Source organism: Drosophila subpulchrella, chromosome 2R (genome assembly GCF_014743375.2).
Source record: "Drosophila subpulchrella strain 33 F10 #4 breed RU33 chromosome 2R, RU_Dsub_v1.1 Primary Assembly, whole genome shotgun sequence".
NCBI lineage: Eukaryota > Metazoa > Arthropoda > Insecta > Diptera > Drosophilidae > Drosophila > Drosophila subpulchrella.
The window spans coordinates 4,244,526-4,266,007 of record NC_050611.1 but is presented as its reverse complement, the minus strand read 5'-3'; the positions used below and the strand labels follow the sequence as shown (position 1 = coordinate 4,266,007).

Genomic DNA, 21,482 nt, shown 5'->3' with positions numbered 1-21,482 from the left:
AATCTCTCGGTTCATGATTACTAGGTTTATTATTAATATTTTATTTTGTAAAGACTGCCTTTTATTTGGTTCAGTCTTCGTCTTAATAAAGTGTGGCATGCTTTTCAGCGAAAGATTTTACTTTCGATTTGACTAAAATAAAAAATATAATATATTTATGAAAAAAGAAATGAATATGTTTTTTTGGAATGTTGAATACAAGCTAATTTAACGGGTAGAGGATTGTGCCTGGTCATTTGATAAATATTTGTTATGACAATTTCACAAAAGCTTATCGAAACCATGCAAAAGAACAGTTAACCGTCACTCTTCGAATAACCAACGTCGAATAAATAGAGAAAATCCATTGAGATTTGTATATATCAAAGCCCTTTGTTCAATAAATTTGAAATTTAAATAAAACCCATTTCCCAATAGGGTATTCCGCAGTCGCCCACGCTCGCCAAGCTCCGTTCATCCGGAGCACGAGCGAGCGGGAGCTCCGTGAGCGGGAGAGAGCGAGCGAGAGTGCGTTACATTAACGGCGCATGTGGCGCGAAAATGCGGATGGAATCGCTTTGTTGTTGTTGTTCCTGTACTGTGGACTGCTCACTCCTGTTGTTGTTGTTGCCGCTTACACCACCCTTAAGGAACTTGTTTTGCACTGACAGAAATTACGAGCCGCCCGTGGCTTGAAAATGCGATTGCCACAGCCGTGGCCGTGGATAATTGGAAACTCGAAACTGCGGGCGGGGGTGCGCACTGCGCAGGTAAAATGCGCAGCCGCAGGTGCGCCGGAACGCAGATACAGGTAAAAGTAAGTGGTTATCCTGAGGAAGAAACAAGTAATTATGCTGGCGTGATCGTCTATTTAAAACGTACAAGTGTATGATTGTAGGTATTGTAATGTAAAATGGTATGTATGGAAGTGTGTTTGCATGAAGGAAGGCAGGCCGGAATACTGATTACATGCTACGTATGTAGGCAGATCCACAGAGTTAGTCAGTCGCGTTCTTATAATACTGTAAGCTAGGCTTATAAAGTACATCTCCCCCGGACATTCCCCCGAAAATCCTGAAGATCCACACGGTCAGCCGAACTCCAGTTCCTCGATGAGCACGTTCTGCAGCTTTTGGCGCACGCGCAGCCGCCGACGGTTGTCCAATCTCTGCAAGAAGGGCATCAGACTGAGCAGGAACATGCGATCCGCCTCGTCCTGGAGATCGCCACCCGTGGGATCCGTATTGGTGGCCGCATCCGTGCTGATGTACTTGAAGGGCAGATCGGAGGAGGGGGACTGCGAGTTGGAGAACACCTTGGCCTCCGGCTCGCTCTTTAGGCTGGAGCTGTGACTGCTGCGGTGCGCCTTGGCCTTGTTGGTCACAGCCTGCTCCATTTCCTCATCGTCGTCCAGCACCTCTATGGTGAATACCCCGGAATTGGCAGCCTCCGTGCGATTGCCTCGATCCTCCTCCAAGTTCTCCGAGGCAGCATCCTCATCAAAATCATCGTCATCCTCCTCCTGATCCTCCTCTTCCTCCCGCTGATGTGGTTCCAGCTTGAACCGCTTGGTCTCCGGCGGCTGGCACTCGCGATCCTCGAAGAACGAACTGATGTCCGAGAAGCTGGGCTGATGCAGCTCCGAATCGTAGCTGTGGCTCAGCTCGCAAATGGGCTCCGTGGCTACAATGGGCATGGAGTCATACTTGTCCGGGCCTAGCACATTGTTGTTCTCCGTCCAATGGCCAGGCGGATGCTTCTTGCTGCTGCTCCGCGTCTGCCGCATGATGTTCTCATGAACGGCCGGCTCCATGAACCGCATGTCGTTGTAGAAGCGCCACGAGGAGGGCGTCTCATTGGACAGGTTATTGCGGATGTACACCTTGCGAAAGTTGTCCCTCAGGTGGCCCCACTTGATGCGGCAGATGTCGGCTGCACAGGGGAGGTAGGGGTATTATTTTAGAGATAGCAGATAGATAGATAGATGGATGGTTTAGTTACCTGGCAGATTGACATCTTGACCCACCTCGAACCAAACGGGCGTGATGTCGCTGCGCTTCTGGCCATTGGCGTTGTTGCGAAGCCACAACATGGGACGTCGTGAGACGGCGGCAATGAGGCGCTTCACCGTTTCGATGGGTAGCTTGGCGGTATTGGTGAACGCGAAGGAGGCGGAGGCAGAGGCGGCGGCAGAGGCCGCCGACGATGACGCATTGTAGGCCAGCTCCATGTCCAGATCCGTTCGAGTGGCCAATTTCCGATATCCAGTTCCGATTCCAATGCGATTTCCGATTCCAGCGACTCGCGCAGCTCAAGCGCTCAGGCAGCACTGAGAATACGATCCGAAAAGTACGGGCACCACGAAGTGTACGGCCAACCAGCACAGCAACAACCAGTTTACGTGCCTTTTGGCGGTGCGGTGCCGAGAGAGAATCGTGGAAAGAGCGGACGGAGGCGGTGGCAGAGGCGGAGGAGATGGGACGGAACGGGAAGGAGGAGAAGCAGAGGCAGAAGGAGAGAGGCTTGAGCAACAGGCTTTGCCACCGAAACGAAGACCGATGAAGAAGCAGGCGACGACGAAGAAGAAGCAGAAGCAGGCGAGGCAGCAGAACAACAACAACTGAGCTGCCTGGCAATATTATCCGGATGTTAAGCTTCCGCTGGCTCTGGCTGGCCGCAACTCTCTGAGTCGTATTTGCGCTTTTTACGGTTGTTAACTTCGCCGTTGTTCGCCCGCCGTAACGAATCCAATATGCTCTGCCTTGGCTATAGCAATAGCATTTTCGACTTGAGCGGACATGTCATTTCCTCTCTCTTAACGGATTTTCTTTCCATTAACTCCAATGAAGGGAAAGCCTCCATCCCCCTCCCCCGCAAAAGAGATCCTTTTTCCAGGTGACCCTGCCGCTAAGGCTGGAAATTCATAGTATAGCGTATAGAGCGCGGTGTAGCGTACTTTGTTTATTTTTATCAAAACTGGATTTTACTACGGTCGGCTGGCTGGGCTGCTTGGAAATGGAAATGGAGCTGGAGTGAACGTACAAAATTCACGCCACGCCAGTGGAGCCACAGCCACGACATACACACAGATGTACAGATATACACGAGGGTGTGTGGGAACAAAAGCTCTAGCTGGAACGATCGTGAGCCTGGAACCGAAGACTGTATCCGTTGTCCGTATGTATGTGTTTATATCTACATACTTTGCACGTTTCGGGTTAAGTCTCCTCTTCTTGAGACTGCGAAAATGCAAGTGAAGCAGACACGACAATTGGCGACCGGGTTATTTATCGGATCTGTAGCTTTGCGGTTGGGTTTCAGCTTGACATTTGATCCTCGCCGCAATTCGTATTCGTATACGAATACGTATACTCACACACAGATACATACATAGACAAGACATACTTGGACGGACAGCCGGCCAATAAGTGGGAACCCAACACCGTAATTGGCCATTTTCAAGAACGTCTTGCGAAGAAAACTGGGGATCAAGATACAGACATTCAGATACACGTATGTACATACAAACGTACGGACCGGTTCTTTGTTTTCAATCCGGTTAACTTATAAGGAATACGGGGCTTGTACTTCGAGTTTATCTCTGGCAAAGAGGATGTAGATGAATTGAATCCTTGAGTTTGTCTTAATAAGAGTTAATGCTAATAATCTCCGAAATTTTCAGGAAACAATAAATAGGTTTTTTTAGGGAAAATATACGAAAACATTTTAACTTCCTTTGTTACAAAGATTATTAAGTGTTGATTTGGAAAAAAAACTTGAATAGATTCTAATTTTACATTGAAAATAAATAAAAGAAATAATATTTATGTTGGTACAACATTTTCCGAAATGCTTTTTACCAAATACCTTAAAAAAATTATTCAACTTTCCTCTACGAATGTGATCCGTAACTCTCTTATGATTCCGCAATGCTTCGGTGGATTAGTTACATATGTTCATAGTTCATAAAGGACAACCGTGTTTCCTTAACTTATGTAAGTTCGAAACGGATTTGAATAAAGGACAGATATTGGAATTGATCTTATATCGCAGGACATTTCTTTAACACACTGGGGGAAAACAATTAAACTTTGAAAACACGATCGAGTATTGACTTCACAGATATACATATTACATTTATTGACATTCAACGAAACTCAAGGATTGAGCGAAAATATATTGTATATATAAGCGATAAGTACTTGGTTCCGGAATCCACACGCACATGTAACAAGTAGACGAATCTTACTACACTTAACAATAGAGAAATTCTTTACGGGGTATGAGAGTTGTCGATTTAAGAATCTGGAATATATATGTTTAGACATATGGTATATTCTACACGTACAGTATGCATATTTATAGTGAGTGGTAATGGTAATGAAGCGCCCTGCTAATACTTTGCCTGGCACAATCGAAAGCGCCTGCGCTCGGTGATGATATCAATGATGTGGTGTCGTTTACACAGTGGCCACATTGGGTTCCTCCTCGACGTTGTTATCCTCGTCTTCCAGGGGCACTGAAGCGGATGTGCCCCGCTTGCGGCTTCCCCCAGGTGTATTTCCTGCCGCCTGACTCCCTGTCATAATGGAATAACTCTTCGAGGCGGGCTTTCGCGGACAGGCGACGGGGTCTCGCTCCAGGGCGGACAAGTCCCCGTTGCTGTGACCATTGCTGCTGTGGGGGGACAAGCTGCCATTGCTGTTAGCTGTTCCGGCTCCAGTCCCAGCACCATTTCCATTACCACTCCCATTACCGGCGCCCGCCTCGTTGATGAAGACGTCCATGTGATCGATGGTGTCATTTAAAGCAAAGCTCTGATCCCTGCGCTCGCTCTTCTTCCACAGGTAGTAGAACTGGACCAGCTCGCGCATGGTTCTGGTGCGCACCTGAAAGAGCCCAACGAGCCCACAGATTACTCGCTAGGGGCGATCGGCTGGCGAGATACGGTCCTTTACCTGGTTCTGACGGATCTGATAGAAGTCCTTGCCGAACCGCTGGATGCCCTCCTCGAACTTCAGGCACTCGTCCTCGGACCAGCTGCTCATGGTGTCGGTGAGGGGCAGGACATTCATACGCTTGCGTCGCAGAGCCTCCTTAAAATCGTAACCGCACTGGACGAGCAGATGGAGCGCTTGTTCGTTGTCCTTCACCACCACCTCCTGATCGCCGACGGCACTGGACGTTGGCGGAGCCTTGGGGGGCGTAGTCGGAGCGGGAGTAGGAGCCGGAGTTTCAGCATTAGCACCTGTTACTGCAGCTTCCTCACCAGCCGCAGCGTCTGCACCACCTTCCGGCGGAACTATTGATCTTGTTTCCTGGATCTTGGCCAGATATTCCTCAACCTCGCGTTCACTGACTTGGCTGGGCTCCCAGATCAACTGATCCTCGTTCTCGTAAGGCAATATGTCGCCATATTGCGAGAGCCCCTCGGGAATCTCGGCCTGATAGTCGTGGCCCACCATGATGATCTTCCGGGCATCGTCCATCTCCGACTCGCTTTCCTCCTCCTCTTCCGCCTCCACTTCGTCAAATAGCGTCTGCAGTGGAGTGACTACAAAAGGGTTACATAATATAAGTGTTAGTTAGTTTCTTTCGGGGATTGGTTGAAAACCTACATCTTTCGGTCTCCTCGCCGCCACAGGTGGGCGTCATATCGGTGAAGGATTCATCTGGATACAGATCCAACAAGTGGGAGCGATGCTGTTTCTTGGAGCCCTCAGACGGTGGAGCTTCCTCTGTGTCCATGGACGACACTTCTGCTGTTTCAATGGGAGAAGCAAGCTTGTCCGGCAACTCCTTCGGTTCCTCCTGCTCCAAGCTATCGTGTTTCTCCAGCTGCGAGGCGTTGCTAGAGGTGGAGGTGGAAGTATGAGCCATCTCCGTGTCCAGTTCCTGGTACTGGCGCTTGGTGGCCCGCCGAGCTCGCCGCGAACTGCTGCCGGAGCGGTTTGAGCTGCTGACCGCCGGCGATGGAGCTGAGCCGCCATACTTGGCCAGCAGCTCCTCGATGGGCATCTCGCTCTCCTCGCGCAGCGTGGCTATCTCGTCCTCGGCGCTGTGCGCCTCCATGTCGGCCAGAGCCTCCTCCTCGTTCAGCGTGGCCTCGTCGTCAAAGTCGTTGACCATCATGTCGATGGTGGGCTCAAAGGTGGTGTCCGCCACCGAGGAGGTCGGCGACATGGGCGGTTGGACGCTGGTGCTGGTGTTGTCCGAACTGGTGGCCGGCGACTTGCGGCGCTCCCGCTTGGTGGGCGTCACGGCCAGGTCGCTGTTGGCCAGGCTGCCGGAGTCCGCCGACGCCTCGGAGGCGCTGTGTTGGGAGTGCTCCGACGATTTCCCGAACTCCATCATTTTCCGTACACACAATGTGGCAGCGGCCAGAGCGCCAAAATATCTGCAACTCGCTAGCGGAAATTCACTAAAAAATGGCACAACTGGGGTATTCTTTATGGTTAGGGGACTCCCAATGATTTCGAAATGGTCTTTTGTAGAATTCTGGTCATATCATCTGTTGCATATAATTTTTACTTTATCATGTAGTCTAGACTGAATAAAGTGCAAAATAAGGTTAATATGTCAGTGCAGCTGGCGGATAAGTACCTGTATTTTTAGAAAAATGTTCGAACTAAGAAAATCAATAATCAAAAGTTGTTTGATAACAAATTTCAAACTATACTATTAAACATAAAATAAAAAAAGGCATTAAAAAAACTTATCAACAGATCCATATTTATTTGTATTTATTAAGCCCGCACAAAAATGTAAATTTTGTTTATATTTTAAGATTACGCCATGATTCAAAACAACAAATAAGCTCCCAAAAAAGGTTTTATCTTGAACACTACGTATACTAGGAACGTCTTAAAAATAACTTTAACCAGTAATAAGAAACACAATAAAACGTAACTGGACGTATTTTATTGAAAACATTTTTGTAGATGCTCTTAAAAATAGGAATGAGTGAGTTAATGGATCCGAATGAGATAAATAGTATAAAATTAACAAATGCGAATGGTGTTCTTTCCCATGACAACAATGGCGCCTTCGTCTTGAACCTCCTTTAGAGCATCCTCGAATTGCTCCCGTGTGATCATCTGAAGTAAATAGTAATTTAAATTATGTCGTTTTAAAAATAAAGAAATAAGTACTTACAATTTGGGAACCCTCCTTGATATCGTTGAAAAGTTTCTGGTAGGGAACTGTGAGAACCTTGCCCTTCTTCTTGAGGTTCTCCTTAATGGCCGCCACCAGATCCGCGCGCTTTTTGCGAGCAGCAGTGGACAGACCGGTGGTGAGAATGCCCACATCGATCTTGCCGGATAGGGGATCCGTGGCAGACTGCTTGAGAGCCTCGCGATGAAGTCGCCAAGCCTCCTCCACGTCCAACAATTCCACCTGGCTGCTGAGCCGAACCTTAGCGTGCGCCTCCGACAGCCGGATAAGACTCTCCAGCTGACGTGGGTAGGCAGAGATCTGGCCACGACCGGCGCCGACCTTTCGCATATCAACGTAGGCCTGAATCAGTCGCTGCTGCGCCTCATCCGACAAAGTGGGCGACAGATGCTCGCGGGCATAGGCGATGTAGTCACGCAGCACGCTCATGTCCTGAAAATTTTTTAAAATATTAACATTCCGCAAATAGAAATATCTCAAAGCTACTCACAAACATCGTATCCTCCTCCTCGTGACGTGTCACATAGTACAGTGACACCAAATGGCTGGCCAGGCGCTTGTCGAAGACCTCATCCTGGGGATCCAGGACCAGGAAGATCAAATCGAAACGGGAGAGCAGTGTGTGCGGCAGCTGCACATTATCAATAATGTTCTTGCGCTTGTTCCACTGCGACTCGGCAGGATTGGCCGCTGCCAGGATGGAGGTCCTTGCGTTCAGCTGACAGATAATTCCCGCCTTGGCAATACTCAGCGTCTGCTGCTCCATCACCTCGTGCAACACGCTGCGGGTAGAGTCGTTCATCTTGTCGAACTCGTCGATGCAACAGACACCATTGTCGGCCAAAACCAGTGCACCCCTGAAAATAAAGAAACCATGGGGTTATAACTCAATTCAAATTGTTAGCCATCACTTTATACTCACGTTTGTAGGACCAGTTGGCGAGTCTCCGGGTCCTTGGTCACATAGGCGGTCAAACCCACAGCCGAAGAACCGCGACCGGAAGTGTACTGCGATCTGGGCACGAGATTGAAGACGTACTGCAGCATCTGGGACTTGGATGTACCTGGATCACCGCACAACAGGAGGTGAATTTCCGATCTAAAGTTCTGACGACCGAGAGTGGCATGCTTCTTCTTAGTGCCGCCAAAAAGCTGCAGCAATATGCCCTTCTTGATGTCGTCGTTCTCGTAAATGGATGGCGCAATGGCCCTGGCCAGGCGGTCATAAATGTCCGGCTTCTTGGCCAGTAGCTGCAGCAGCTCAACGCGCTCTGGCGGGAAGATGTGATCCTTGCTAAAATATATTTTATATGAGGAAATGCTATCCGCGATTTCCAACTAGGACATGCTTACCCCTCCTCCTCTTCGTACAGTCGCTTGTTGTCCACCTTGCGGAAGTGAACCACATCCACATGGGTCTTGTACACGCTCTTCACAGAAGAACTGAGGCCACCGGTCTTTAGGGGCGTGGCTCTGTAGATGCCAGTGACTGTGACACGATCACCTGGCTGCACTTTGTCCACCAAATCATTGTGGGCATACAGCAGCACATTGTGCGGAGTCTGGCCGGCTGCCATGTCATCCGGGGACTCCTGCAGCTTGACGAGTTGCTTGTCCGTGAACTCCGATCGGTTGTGGATCAAACGGAAGCAATGGTTCGTGTTGCAGTTGGTGCACAGCGTGGGCTGGTTGATGCGACCGCGGTCCACCTCAACGGTGGTGCTGAAGGAGCATATGTTGCAGCTGAAGAAGGCCTCCCGCATCTCCGGAATGACGTTCGACGAGCGGATGACCATGCCGCTGATGCTGATCAGCTGGTCCATGTCCTCAGGATTCAAGGCGCGCATGTTGCGTGTCTTGTCAGCGTTAAAGGGGCGCACCTGAATCTGGTGCTCCAGAAGGGCGGCCGGATATCGCTCAAAGAACATCTCGTTGATGGCCATATCGAATCCGGGAATAACCTCCTGCGGGTAGCAGATCAACTGGCGGTACAAGTCCTGATCGAAGGTCTTGAGATGGGCACAGTTGAGATTCAGATAGGGCTCTTCCAATGTGTGAATCTCCTCCAGCTTTTGCAGATACAGCGGCTGGTTAACATCAATGTTCTCGGTGATCTCGTCTTGCTCCGCACCCGGATCAATGAAGCGCATTATGAAGGACTTGAACTTGGACTTGCACTGGCTGACAACCACATTGGTGCCCCAGACAACGAGCTGCGGTGCCTGGGAGGATTCAGATACGGGATCGGTGGTCTCAGAGCCCTTCTCTGGGATGGGTTCCAGCTGCAGAAGGAGCGGAAGTCAGTTAAGATTCTAACAACGAGCTGCAGCCTTGAACTTACCCCCGAGCCTCCGCCAATGGCAACCTGGCGAATGCGCTTGTCCGTCCGGATATCAGGACGTGCCCGCAACGGAGTTCCTCGTATTCCGGAACGCGGAGTGCGAATCGAGCCCATTGAGCTGGGCGTGCCGTAGTTGAGCGGCGAACTGAGATCGATCTCGCTCATGTTGGCTCCCAATCCTCGAGCCGGACTGGTGGCCGGCAAACTAATGTTCCCCGGCGAAGTGGGCGGCAAACTGATGTTGTCCGAGGGTCGGCCTCCTGCCCTGCCGGGACCCATGCGCATGGGCGTCTCCACATCCTGGGAAGCAATGCCTGTGGGCAAAGAGACGCGGACTGTGCAAAACAGAACACACTTTTTGGCACGCAAACAGAACACTCACCTCTGGTGGGCGTGCGGGCTCCCTGTTTGGGCGTGGCAGCCCCAACACTGGGCGAACGAGCGGGACTTGACATTTCCTTAGAGCTGTATATTTATTCAATCTGTCCTGCACGAAAACTGGAGCTGTTGTGAGCAATTTTCAGACGATGCGGTGTCGCAGCAGCCCAAGTGGAAATTGGCGGGAAAATGCGAGTTCCAGTGCTGACAAGAACCGTTTGGTGAGTAACCCAGTGTTGTAAAACACACTGCAGGACATTGCGCGCCAAATGTTTAAGGGTTTCTCGGGGGTTTTTCACACGAAAATAAAGTCTGTCAACCAATATTTTATCATTTTCGCATGACATTTTGTGTATTACAATATCCCCCAATGGAAATGAACCCACTTTTTAAACCTGGCCCAAACTGCAGGCCCTTTGGCAACCCTGCCCTTTTGGCAACAACAAAACATCAGTTAGTCGGTCGGTGACAGAGACGGAAGTTTGTTTGTTTTTCTCACATTTTGATTTGTGATCCTGAAATTATCAATGTTTTCGTAAATTTCATATAACTAATTTTAAGCACATTTGGATTGCAAATTTTAAGTAAACCACCACAAAAAGTCAACGAAAATGGTCATTTAAAAACGGCTGCCAGGGCCTGGAAAAAAAGAGCAACCAAAACAGAAAAGGGAATCAAGCTAACGGGATTTATGAGCCCAACTCACACTCACGCGGAGTAGGAAGAAGGAGAGCAGAGGACGGAGAAGGAAGAGCAAGCGGAGGAGTAGGAGTGGGAGCAGAAGGAGCAAGTGGAACCATGTCGAGCGAGGAGATGCTATATGCGCAGGTATTACACAGTATATATTGATGCCCCACAAGTGCATCGTGGCAGATTGCGGCGGTGTCGGTGTCGTCTGCAATTGGTGCCAATATAAAATTGCACCCATAACGAGATTTTGTGAGTGTGTTCGTGAGTGTGGCCCGTTCTCCAGGTATTGGCCCTGATTTGTTCCCATGACAGGTGATTAGCCATTGATGACTGCATCGCAGCCCCCCGAAAAATGTTTGGCTATGAATCACAGAGAGCTGTCTTATCGGCACGGGAACGGGCTGTGCGATAAGCCTGGTTGATAAGACACCGCATTGGGTAGCGTCTCTGGCGGGGGATTGGGGTTAAGTACAGGTCACGACACCTACTAATCGTCCATATCTCTTTCGCAGGGCGCCAAGATCTGGGTGCCGCATGCGGAGCAGGTGTGGGAGAGTGCCACCTTGGAGGAGAGCTACCGCAAGGGCGCCGGCTTCCTGAAGATCTGCACCGAGTCCGGGAGCCTCAAGGAGGTCAAGCTAAAGGCCGATGGCAGCGACCTGCCCCCCTTGCGCAATCCGGCCATTCTGGTGGGACAGAACGACCTCACCACTCTGTCCTACCTGCATGAGCCGGGGGTGTTGCACAATCTGCGTGTCCGCTTTTGCGAGCGCCAGATTATCTACACCTACTGCGGCATCATTCTGGTGGCCATCAATCCGTATGCGGAGATGCCGCTGTACGGGCCGAGCATCATCCGGGCCTACCGGGGTCATGCCATGGGCGATCTCGAGCCCCACATCTTTGCCCTTGCGGAGGAGGCGTATACGAAACTGGAGCGCGAAAACTGCAACCTGAGCATCATCGTCAGCGGGGAGTCGGGCGCGGGCAAGACGGTGTCCGCTAAATACGCCATGAGGTACTTCGCCGCCGTCGGAGGCTCGGAGTCCGAGACGCAGGTCGAGCGCAAGGTGCTGGCATCTTCGCCGATCATGGAGGCCTTTGGCAATGCCAAGACGACCCGCAACGACAATAGCTCCCGCTTTGGCAAGTTCACCAAACTGCTGTTCCGCAACCAGATGGGCGTGATGTACCTGCAGGGGGCCACCATGCACACCTACCTGCTGGAGAAGTCCCGGGTGGTGTACCAAGCGCAGGGCGAACGCAACTACCACATATTCTACCAGCTGTGCGCGGCGAGATCCAAGTACCCGGAATTGGTGCTGGGTAACTCTGAAACTGCTCCCTTAATTCAGTCCAATAATATATAGTTAACATATTTCCCTTATTGCAGATCACCAGGACAAGTTCCAGTTCCTCAACATGGGTGGTGCTCCGGAGATAGAACGAGTCTCGGATGCAGACCAGTTCAATGAAACCGTGCAGGCCATGACTGTTTTGGGCTTCTCCATTCAGCAGATAGCCGATATCGTTAAGATCCTGGCAGGCATACTCCACTTGGGCAATATCCAAGTGTCCAAGAAGTTTACCGAAGGCAGCGAGGAAGAGGACTCTGATTCCTGCGATATATTCGTAAGCTAAACCTTTCGAACACCGTTTATCATTTCATTTATACGACGTATTAACGAAAAATCATCCGTAGCATAACGACATCCACCTGCAGATCACCGGCGATCTGCTGCGGGTGAGCGCCGAGGATCTGCGTCGGTGGCTTTTGATGCGTAAGATAGAGTCGGTCAATGAATATGTGCTGATACCGAATAGCATTGAGGCGGCGCAGGCGGCGCGAGACGCCCTGGCCAAGCACATCTATGCGAAACTTTTCCAGTACATTGTCGGTGTGCTGAACAAGAGCCTCAACAACGGTAGCAAGCAGTGCAGCTTCATTGGCGTCCTCGATATCTACGGCTTCGAAACGTTCGAGGTGAACTCGTTTGAACAGTTTTGCATAAACTATGCGAACGAAAAGCTGCAGCAGCAGTTCAACCAGCATGTCTTCAAACTGGAGCAGGAGGAGTATCTCAAGGAGGGCATCACCTGGACGATGATTGACTTCTACGACAATCAGCCGTGCATTGACCTAATTGAATCTCGACTGGGAGTGCTGGACCTCCTCGATGAGGAGTGTAGAGTAGGACCTGATGGACTTTATAATAATACCTGTATCTAATTGTGTGAATCCTTAGATGCCCAAGGGTTCGGACGAAAGTTGGGCTGGCAAGCTCATCGGAAAATGCAGTAAATTTCCGCATTTCGAGAAGCCACGCTTTGGCACCACAAGTGAGTGAATCTTTGATATTTTACCATATTTATTTGGTATATATCTGAATTAATATTTCAATTCCCTTCAGGCTTCTTCATCAAACATTTCTCGGACACGGTCGAATATGACGTGAACGGGTTCTTGGAAAAGAATCGTGACACTGTCTCCAAGGAGCTGACCCAAGTGCTGAGCGAGTCCAACATGTCCCTGGTCAAGCAGGTGATGACCCTCGAGGAAATAGACACCTTGAGCGTGGATACCGCCAAATCGTCGACTTTGGGCGGTCGTGTCGTGATCAGTGCTGGCCGCAAACAGGTTTGTGATTACCCGATGGCGCGATGGAGCTTCTGAATCAAACTGCTTTGTATACCTTGTCCATTTGTAATCGTTGTCTTATTGCTATTTGTATTTTCCATACGCTTGTCGTTCGCTCACCGCCAACTCCCTCGGAATGCCCAACAGCAAGGGAACGACACACGACGAAGAGTTAGTTACCAACTTATTTGAACTTACCGCAAATGACTAACCCGAAAAGTTAACCACATGTGTTTAATTTTAATAATCCTTTAACAAGATTTTCATAATTTGATTATAGCATTGTAATAATGATTTTAATATGAAAATTACAATTAAAATGTAATCTCTATTTAATTCATTCATTTTAATTTAACATTTATTGTGTGTTTGTCTATTTCCACAATTTGCCCTACTAATTCTGTAATTTTCCTATTATAAGGTGGTACCATCCAAGCAGCATAGGAAAACCGTAGGATCGCAGTTCCAGGAGAGTCTGGCTTCGCTGATATCCACGTTACATGCTACAACACCGCACTATGTGCGCTGCATTAAGGTAAGAATTAAAATGTTGATATACAATTAAAAAGTATCCTTAAAATATGATTTTTTCGCGCAGCCCAACGATGAGAAGATTGCCTTTAAATGGGAAACGGCCAAGATCATCCAGCAGCTGAGGGCCTGCGGTGTGCTGGAAACGGTGCGAATCTCCGCTGCGGGATTCCCCTCGAGGTGGCTTTATCCTGACTTCTATATGCGCTACCAGCTGCTGGTTTACCGCTCCAAGCTCGACAAGAACGACATGAAGCAGTCATGCCAAAACATTGTGATGAAGTGGATCCAGGACGAGGATAAGTACCGCTTTGGCAACACACAGATTTTCTTCCGCGCCGGCCAAGTGGCCTTCCTTGAACAGGTGCGGGCAAATCTTCGCAAGAAGTACATCACCATTGTGCAGTCAGTGGTGCGGAGATTCATCTACCGACGCCGGTTCCTGCGCCTCCAAATGGTGATCAATGGCATCCAGAGGCATGCACGCGGTTTTCTCGCCCGCCAGCGTGTCCAGAAGATGCGGGAGGCTCGCGCGGGCTTGATTCTGTCGAAGTACGCTCGAGGTTGGTTGTGCCGTCGTCGTTATTTGCGCCTGCGCCATTCAATTTCCGGCATACAGACCTACGCTCGCGGCATGATGGCCCGTAGCAAGTTCCATGCGATGAGGGATCACTACCGGGCGGTTCAGATCCAGCGTTTCGTTCGTGGTGCCCTGGCGCGGCGAGCCTACCAAAAGCGGCGGCGCAACATCATCATTTGCCAGGCGGCAATTCGCAGGTTTTTGGCCCGCCGTAAGTTCAAACGCATGAAGGCCGAGGCCAAGACCATCAAGCACATAGAGAACAAGTACATGGGTCTGGAAAACAAGATTATATCCATGCAGCAGCGCATCGATGAGCTGAACCGCGACAACAGTAACTTGAAACACAAGACCAGCGAGATCAGCGTATTGAAGTCTGTATTAAAAGCACAAAATGTTATTCCCCTTATTCAATCTCTTTTATTTTGCAGAATGAAGCTTGAGCTGAAGAAGACCCTGGAAGGTGAATTCAAGAATGTGAAGGCCGCCTGCCAGGACAAGGACCGGCTGATCGAAGCACTCAACAAACAGCTGGAGGCGGAACGGGATGAGAAGATGCAGCTGCTCGAGGAGAACGGCCATGCGCAAGAGGAGTGGCTCAGCCAGAAGCAGACGTGGCGCCTAGAAAACGAGGAGCTGCGCCGCCAGATTGACGAGATTATCGAGATGGCAAAGAACGCAGAGGTCAGCCAACGCAACCAGGAGGACAGGTTGCTGGCCGAGATTGACAACAGGGAGCTTAACGAGGCCTACCAGCGAGCAATTAAGGACAAGGAGGTGATCGAGAACGAGAACTACACGCTGAAGGAGGAGCTCAGTCGTCTCACAGCCGGCAGTTTCAGCTTGCACGGGCGCAAGGCTAGTAACGCTTCCAGCCAGAACGAGGACGATGTGGGTTACGCCTCGGCCAAGAATACTCTGGATATCAATAGGCCGCCGGATCTGCTAAGCAAGAATTGTGAGACCACTATTTTAAGAACTATGTGTGGAGTGAATAATATCTTATACATTTTCTTCAAGATTCGTACGACTCGACAAGCATGGTGGTGAAGTTACGAGCCATTCTCGAGGAGGAGAAGCAGAAGCACAAGAATCTACAGGAGCAGTACATCAAGCTGGCCAGCCGCCACAAGCCCACCGAGGATTCCTTCCGGTAAGTGTTTAGGTCCTACCCCAACAGAATACTGAGCCTGCGTAGACACGAGATCCTACCCGAGATCGGTGTGGCTTCCATGCACTACTACCCCAACTAAAACTTGAACAAAACTCCATTTGTCTACATCCATGTATTACTGCCGCACACTGACCACCACTCACATAGCGTCTCCGAGCTTGAGGTAGAGAACGAGAAACTGCGCAGCGAGTACGATCAGCTGCGAACCAGCATTAAGCACGGTGTTGAGATCAACGAGCTCAATGGTAACCGCCCGCGCACGCCGTGCGACCCTCGGAGTTGTCCTACTGACCCTCGTCCCTTTCTCCCCACTCCTCCCACTCTTTGCCATTTCAGCCCAGCATGCTGCGTTGCAGGAAGAGGTCCGTAGGCGCCGCGAGGAGTGCATCCAGCTGAAGGCGGTCCTGCTGCAGCAGAGCCAGTCCATGAGATCCCTCGAACCGGAGAGTCTTCAGTTGCGGGGCAACGATGTCAACGAGGTGATGGAGGCATTCCAATCTCAGAAGTTCATCAATCGGTGGGTGATACTCCAAGGAGTGTATGCAAAACTAAAACTTGTTCTTCCCCCATCCTCAGTCAACTGGAATCCGAGCTCAAGGCCATCACTGAGGAGCACAACAGCAAGCTCATTGAGATGACTCAGGAGATCGAAAGGTTAAACATAGAGAAGGACGAGCTGCAGAAGGTTATCTTCGAGAGCCTCGATGAGTTCGAGGACGCCAATGTCGACACACTGAAACAGAACGATCGCTACCTGCGCCGTGAACTGCAGAAGGCTGTGGCCGAGTTCCTGCTCGTGCAGGAGGAACTCAAGCTGGCGCATGCCAAGCTGAAGGCTTATCGCCAGGATGGCGGACAGTTGGAGCACAAGCTGGAGGAGGAGATGAGCCGCAACAAGCCCAATGGCACGGCCACCGACGTGGGCGCAAATGTGACCAAGCAAAAGTCTCAAAATCCGCAGGGTCTCATGAAGTTCCACAGCAGCGATCTGGACAAGATCCTGCAGCGCCTGCTGAGCGCCTTGACTCCACGCACAGTGGTCGGTCTTTTACCTGGTTTCCCAGCCTATCTCATCTTTATGTGTATTCGGTGGGCTATTAAATCAACAATACAAATTGTTAATCCTTATTAATTTGACAACTTTTTCCTAACAGTTACACCGATCTGACCAATGCCGACGATGATGTGCGCGAGTTGCTAAGCAAGTTCGTGATACAGATCAAGAAAATGCACCGCACGCCGCATCCCATTGAGAACCGCGTTATTTGGCTCGTCAACTCCATAACGTAAGTTCTGGAAAATTCTGCGGAACCAAGGATTACTAAATTCCCTTTTCCCCATTTAGACTGCTGAATCTTTTGAAGCAATACGGCGATGTGGAGGAGTACGTAAAGTTCAACACTGAGAAGCAGAATCAACAGCAGCTGAAGAACTTTAATCTGTTTGAGTACCGTCGCGTGATTCTTGATCTAATAGTGAATCTGTACCAGGCGCTGATCATGCAGATTCAGGGTCTGTTGGACCCAAAAATAGTGCCAGCGATACTCAACAACGATGAGATTCAGCGCGGACGGCAGGCACATGGGATGCGTAGTCGGGCCCCGTCGATTGGAGCGTCCTCGTCGCCGGAGCATGGAGGTGGTCCGGCCTGGAAGCAACTGATCGGTCAGCTGGAGCACTTCTATAAGCAGTTCCAGCACTTTGGCTTGGACAACTGCTATGCCGAGCAGATATTCCATCAACTACTTTACTTTGTGTGCGCTGTGGCGCTTAATTGCCTGATGCTGAGGGGCGACATTTGCATGTGGGAGACGGGCATGATAATCCGCTATAACATCGGTTGCATCGAGGATTGGGTGCGCAGTAAGAAGATGGTAAGTCAAGTTCCCTTAATAACAATGTTTCTAGACTAACATGTTTTGGATATTTTAGTCGAACGATGTGCTGGCACCGTTGGCGCCTCTGAATCAGGTATCCCAGCTTCTGCAGTCCCGGAAAAGCGAGCAGGATGTTCAGACCATCTGCGATCTGTGTACCTCGCTGAGCACGGCACAGGTCCTTAAGGTGATGAAGTCCTATAAGCTGGATGACTACGAGAGTGAAATAACGAACGTGTTTATGGAAAAACTGACCAAGGAACTGAATGCCCGACAAATGGTATGTTTTAAAGATATTTTGAATTTACGTTCCCCTAATTGGCCAATTTTATCTTACAGCAAAAGAGCAATAGCGACGAATTTACCATCGACCAGAAGTTCATTCAACCCTTCAAGGTGGTCTTCAGGTATAGCGACATCAAGCTGGAGGATATTGATCTGCCGTCACATCTTAACCTGGATGAGTTTCTCACAAAGATATGAGCGTTGTGGGATAGCCCAATGTCGGTCGAAAACGTTGCCATTTATGATGACATGACACACCGCTTTCTTTTTGTGTATTATACGAGTATAACGATTGTAGAAACTAATAATGTTCTTATATTTAGAAAATCTATTAGATAATGAAACGATGCTTAGAGCAGTTTTGCCGAAATCCGTGTAGTTCCTGTTTAGTTTAAATTTACCCCCTGTTTGCATTCCTTTTGTATCCATTTCGAGTCTCCGACGGCACCCGTCCCAAGTTGCCAAGTTTAGTTTTTTGTTGTACGAACTATTTGTAGCAAAAGCAATGGAAGGTTAAGAACCAACCTTTAAATGTGAAACGCAATAAGAGCCGGGAGTTAGACTCCGACCATAAAATGAGCATTCCTTGCCTGAACCTTGTACCTTAGAACATAAATATATATATATATATACATACAATGAATGTACTTAACCAGGCCGATTTGTTGCCTTAAAGAAAAGCTTGTAACACCGAAACTACAGATGATAGACTAAGACTCATAGAGAACACCGAAGCATTGCTGTTGAATTCCATCTATTTATGTATTCTCATTTTCTGTGTAGCTTGTAACTTGTTATTTGTGTTTCTCGGCCATGTCAGAAGACTATTAAACAGATTAGCAAACCTAAAATACGTTGGCATTTGTTTGAAACATTCTAAGCAATTTACCTAAACACATAAATATATATTAACAAATCAAGTACGCATGTATAAGGATCAGCATTATGAATTTTTACAAATATAATTGCGAGTCGTTAACAATCCACCAGCACTTTTGATAACTTGTTCTTGGGCAGGTCAAGGGATGGCAGGCGCTGCGTGACCATTCCGGTGGCTACCGTGGCTCCGTTTTCGCGAATCGTGAAAGCTTGGCCCGGCGTCATGACCATTTTCCGCAGCAGGGTGACCCGCACTTGGCCATGCTCCCCGGGCATCAGCATTGCTTCACTTGGAACTGAAATGAAATGAGTTTTTATGAATATTTTATCTTGACTTTATATCATATGGCATCTTACCTATGTCAATACGTGCCGGAACATTCCACGTCTGGCTGAAGAGCTGCTGGATGTATTTGGAGAGCATGGGCTTGACGCGTCCGCCCTCGGCGCGCGATAGAAGGTACATGGAGCCCTCAAAGTGGTTGGAAATATCCTCGGAGCCCGTCGCACACAGCAGCATGCCCCGCTCCACGGCGGATATCTTGATGCCTCTCAGCAGGGCGCCCACATTTTCGCCCGCCTGCGCCTGGGGCACGCTCTTCCGGAAGATCTGGATGTCGCTGATGCTCGTCTTTAGGTTCTGATTGAAGCCCAGCAGATCGGCATCCGCGTTCCGGGGAATGGTACCTCTTTTGATGGTGCCCACGACCACGGTTCCTCTTCCGGGCACCGTAAAAGCATTGTCAATGGGCAGGATGAATGGTGAGGCGATATCGCGTTGAGGCGTTGGTATGTAGGAATCGCAGTGCTCCAATAGCTTCTCAATGGACGGAACGCCAAACTCGGACTTGTCCTCACGAAGAGCCAGCAAGGCAGATCCACAAATTACGGGGCTATTAACGCCATCAAAACCAAAATCGCTCAACATCTCTCGCATCTCGATTTCAACCAGTTCCAGCACCTCTTGGTCCACCAAATCGGCCTTGTTTATGAAGACTATAATGCGCTGGATGCCCACCTGTTTGGCTAGCAGCAGGTGCTCGCGCGTCTGCGGCATCTGACCATCGGTGGCGGCCACCACCAGGATGGCGCCATCCATTTGGGAGGCGCCCGAGATCATGTTCTGCGGTTCTCAAGAGAAGAGACGTTAGATAAGTTGATCATATAGATGTGATTCAAGACTCCTCACCTTTATGTAGTCCGCATGACCCGGGCAGTCGGTGTGGGCGTAGGTGCGCTCCGTGGTGGCATAGCCAATGTGGCAGGCATTTATGGTTATGCCGCGCGCCTTTTCCTCGGGCGCCCGGTCGATCTGGTCGTAGGAAAGGTACTCCGCCAGCCCCTTCTGGGACTGGATCCTGGTGATGGCAGCGGTCAGTGTGGTTTTGCCGTGGTCCACGTGCCCAATGGTGCCCACATTGCAGTGCGGTAACTCTCGCAGTCCGGTTGCCGGATTTTTATCCGCATTGGTGGCCAGTAGACGAGCTCCCCTCCAGCGGTTTGGCTTGGCGCCGGCGCCGATCAGTGCCTGGTTGATCCGGTGCAGGAACCCTGCGTCACATTGACGCCACAACTTTGGCAGCAGTCCACTCATCGCTCCCGTGAAGATCCGCAATCCGGCTGCAGAGCAGAGCACGTAACAACCAAAACAAGAACAGCTGTTCTTCGCCAGTGTTAAAAAGCACCAAAATTTTTGAAATGTTGATAAGCCGGGAGAATTGGAATTTTATTTGACTTTTAAAATAGGTAAATTACATCGAAAATATTACTAATCCCCAATGCCCGTGGTACAATTTGAATTCGCCAATTTAACAGTTCAGGAATACCGTAACCAAATGATAGTATTGTTTATTATGTTATATAAAAATAATTTATTTATTTATTTATTTATATAAAGCTAGATTAAAGTTAAAAACTATAGGCTAACTAAATTAAGAGCTCTAGCAGCTAAGGCCTTCAGCTCGCCTGAGGTGTGGAATTAATTACATTTTTCTTTAAATTTTAATTTTGAACTTAATTTGAAGCTTTTTCAAGGAATGAGATGATTTTCATGACGTGGTCGGTAGTTGGGTTTGAGATGGTGTTGATGGGGTTAAGTGAATGATATATAATTTAACAGTTCAGGAAACCCGTAACCAAATGATAGTATTTTGTATTATGTTATTATGTTTATTTGTCGAACTAAAAATCCCCAATTTTAGTTTATAAATTTTAAAAATATATATAAATTACTTATTCATATCATATTAGCCTTAAAAAACAGTTCAAAGCTTTCAATCAAACGTTCCTCCAATTAAGACGAAAGTGTTCTTAAGTTTGTTTTTCTGGATGGTTCGATTTTGAAGTAGAAGTGAAGGGTACATAGGTCTCTAGGACAAAAGTAGTTCACCAAGCCGTGAACATTTATTTTGTTTTTACATATATTTGAGATCGTGAAAACGGTTTTGAGAGTGATTTTTTTTAAGAGTGCATAAGTTTGTCCAAAAACAAATAAAATCCTTTTTATTTGACACCGCTGTTTGACATCGAAGAAGTCAAATAATTTCAGTATTCTGATTTTAAATTTCTTCACGGCTTGTCTCAGATCTTCTTATGTATATAGTAGCATTGAGCGTTTGGTTATTGTCACCAAGAGGGATCATTAGTTTTGGGGAGTCATGACCCGTTCTGATAAGCCAATTGCATATAAAAAAAAAACATTTTTTTTAACATGGCAGTAAAGAAGAGTTTCCAATGAAGTGTTCAAATCCCCGAACTATATGATTAGTTATAAGATAAAACATCTCACCACCTTTAAGCTGTTTATGTAAGACACTGGAGCCTATTTCCTAAACTTAATGGTACTGGCATTTCCCGAGCAATACAATACCAAAATGTTTTGAGATTAAATTAATGAGAGGTCCTAAGCTCGAAAGAAATCTCAGACAACTATATACATACATACATATATACAT

The 21,482-nt window shown here is 48.6% G+C and overlaps 5 protein-coding genes across 8 annotated transcripts; 1 reads left to right on the top strand and 4 right to left on the bottom strand.

Moving 5' to 3' along the window:
- Nucleotides 1-828: 828 nt before the first annotated feature.
- On the bottom strand, nt 829-2,695 carry LOC119549976. The gene is made up of 2 exons (XM_037858375.1): nt 1,981-2,695; nt 829-1,911 (listed from the first exon to the last, which is right to left on the bottom strand). The coding sequence occupies exons 1-2, from the start codon at nt 2,207-2,209 to the stop codon at nt 1,070-1,072; spliced, it is 1,071 nt and encodes a 356-aa protein (XP_037714303.1). The 5' UTR covers nt 2,210-2,695; the 3' UTR covers nt 829-1,069.
- A 1,392-nt stretch (nt 2,696-4,087) lies between these two features.
- On the bottom strand, nt 4,088-6,377 carry LOC119551685 (mesoderm induction early response protein 1). Its single transcript, XM_037861149.1, has 3 exons — nt 5,598-6,377; nt 4,938-5,533; nt 4,088-4,868 (listed from the first exon to the last, which is right to left on the bottom strand). The coding sequence occupies exons 1-3, from the start codon at nt 6,331-6,333 to the stop codon at nt 4,440-4,442; spliced, it is 1,761 nt and encodes a 586-aa protein (XP_037717077.1). The 5' UTR covers nt 6,334-6,377; the 3' UTR covers nt 4,088-4,439.
- A 508-nt stretch (nt 6,378-6,885) lies between these two features.
- Nucleotides 6,886-10,062, bottom strand: LOC119551684 (DNA replication licensing factor MCM4). Its single transcript, XM_037861148.1, has 7 exons — nt 9,879-10,062; nt 9,497-9,810; nt 8,509-9,437; nt 8,078-8,449; nt 7,646-8,012; nt 7,135-7,587; nt 6,886-7,076 (listed from the first exon to the last, which is right to left on the bottom strand). The coding sequence occupies exons 1-7, from the start codon at nt 9,949-9,951 to the stop codon at nt 6,981-6,983; spliced, it is 2,604 nt and encodes an 867-aa protein (XP_037717076.1). The 5' UTR covers nt 9,952-10,062; the 3' UTR covers nt 6,886-6,980.
- A 258-nt stretch (nt 10,063-10,320) lies between these two features.
- LOC119551683 (unconventional myosin-Vb) lies at nt 10,321-18,019 on the top strand. Of its 4 annotated transcripts, XM_037861143.1 has the most exons (18): nt 10,322-10,702; nt 11,077-11,890; nt 11,958-12,196; nt 12,267-12,755; nt 12,811-12,904; nt 12,976-13,202; nt 13,350-13,373; nt 13,624-13,737; nt 13,801-14,687; nt 14,745-15,271; nt 15,334-15,466; nt 15,635-15,732; nt 15,824-16,004; nt 16,064-16,576; nt 16,642-16,773; nt 16,833-17,361; nt 17,420-17,644; nt 17,704-18,019. In XM_037861143.1, exons 1-18 carry the CDS (start codon nt 10,673-10,675, stop codon nt 17,845-17,847), a joined length of 5,400 nt encoding a protein of 1,799 aa, XP_037717071.1. In that variant the 5' UTR covers nt 10,322-10,672; the 3' UTR covers nt 17,848-18,019. The 4 variants fall into 4 exon arrangements, with proteins under 4 accessions (XP_037717073.1, XP_037717075.1, XP_037717071.1 ...); XM_037861144.1 differs by lacking the exon at nt 13,350-13,373; XM_037861145.1 differs by lacking the exons at nt 15,635-15,732; nt 16,064-16,576; nt 16,642-16,773; ... (1 more) ...; nt 17,420-17,644; nt 17,704-18,019 and having other exon boundaries at nt 10,321-10,702; nt 15,824-15,998.
- A 491-nt stretch (nt 18,020-18,510) lies between these two features.
- On the bottom strand, nt 18,511-20,255 carry LOC119551686 (elongation factor Tu). Its single transcript, XM_037861150.1, has 3 exons — nt 19,718-20,255; nt 18,886-19,651; nt 18,511-18,824 (listed from the first exon to the last, which is right to left on the bottom strand). Exons 1-3 carry the CDS (start codon nt 20,120-20,122, stop codon nt 18,625-18,627), a joined length of 1,371 nt encoding a protein of 456 aa, XP_037717078.1. The 5' UTR covers nt 20,123-20,255; the 3' UTR covers nt 18,511-18,624.
- Nucleotides 20,256-21,482: the final 1,227 nt, after the last annotated feature.

What these genes read in the sequence shown, in the direction of transcription:
- LOC119551683 (XM_037861143.1), top strand. Translation starts at nt 10,673, where the DNA reads ATGTCGAGCGAGGAGATGCTATATGCGCAG. An exon ending in AGGAGATGCTATATGCGCAG is followed by an intron (nt 10,703 to 11,076) that starts GTATTACACAGT and finishes TCTCTTTCGCAG; the next exon opens with GGCGCCAAGATCTGGGTGCC. An exon ending in TGGCTCGTCAACTCCATAAC is followed by an intron (nt 16,774 to 16,832) that starts GTAAGTTCTGGA and finishes TTCCCCATTTAG; the next exon opens with ACTGCTGAATCTTTTGAAGC.
- LOC119551686 (XM_037861150.1), bottom strand. Translation starts at nt 20,122, where the DNA reads ATGAGTGGACTGCTGCCAAAGTTGTGGCGTCAATGTGACGCAGGGTTC. An exon ending in GTCATGCGGACTACATAAAG is followed by an intron (nt 19,652 to 19,717) that starts GTGAGGAGTCTT and finishes TGAGAACCGCAG; the next exon opens with AACATGATCTCGGGCGCCTC. An exon ending in TCCGGCACGTATTGACATAG is followed by an intron (nt 18,825 to 18,885) that starts GTAAGATGCCAT and finishes ATTTCATTTCAG; the next exon opens with TTCCAAGTGAAGCAATGCTG.
- LOC119551685 (XM_037861149.1), bottom strand. Translation starts at nt 6,333, where the DNA reads ATGATGGAGTTCGGGAAATCGTCGGAGCACTCCCAACACAGCGCCTCC. An exon ending in CGGCGAGGAGACCGAAAGAT is followed by an intron (nt 5,534 to 5,597) that starts GTAGGTTTTCAA and finishes ACCCTTTTGTAG; the next exon opens with TCACTCCACTGCAGACGCTA. An exon ending in ATCAGATCCGTCAGAACCAG is followed by an intron (nt 4,869 to 4,937) that starts GTAAAGGACCGT and finishes GGGCTCTTTCAG; the next exon opens with GTGCGCACCAGAACCATGCG.
- LOC119549976 (XM_037858375.1), bottom strand. Translation starts at nt 2,209, where the DNA reads ATGGAGCTGGCCTACAATGCGTCATCGTCGGCGGCCTCTGCCGCCGCC. An exon ending in TCAAGATGTCAATCTGCCAG is followed by an intron (nt 1,912 to 1,980) that starts GTAACTAAACCA and finishes TCCCCTGTGCAG; the next exon opens with CCGACATCTGCCGCATCAAG.
- LOC119551684 (XM_037861148.1), bottom strand. Translation starts at nt 9,951, where the DNA reads ATGTCAAGTCCCGCTCGTTCGCCCAGTGTTGGGGCTGCCACGCCCAAA. An exon ending in CTGTACGAAGAGGAGGAGGG is followed by an intron (nt 8,450 to 8,508) that starts GTAAGCATGTCC and finishes AATATATTTTAG; the next exon opens with CAAGGATCACATCTTCCCGC. An exon ending in TCAAGGAGGGTTCCCAAATT is followed by an intron (nt 7,077 to 7,134) that starts GTAAGTACTTAT and finishes TATTTACTTCAG; the next exon opens with ATGATCACACGGGAGCAATT.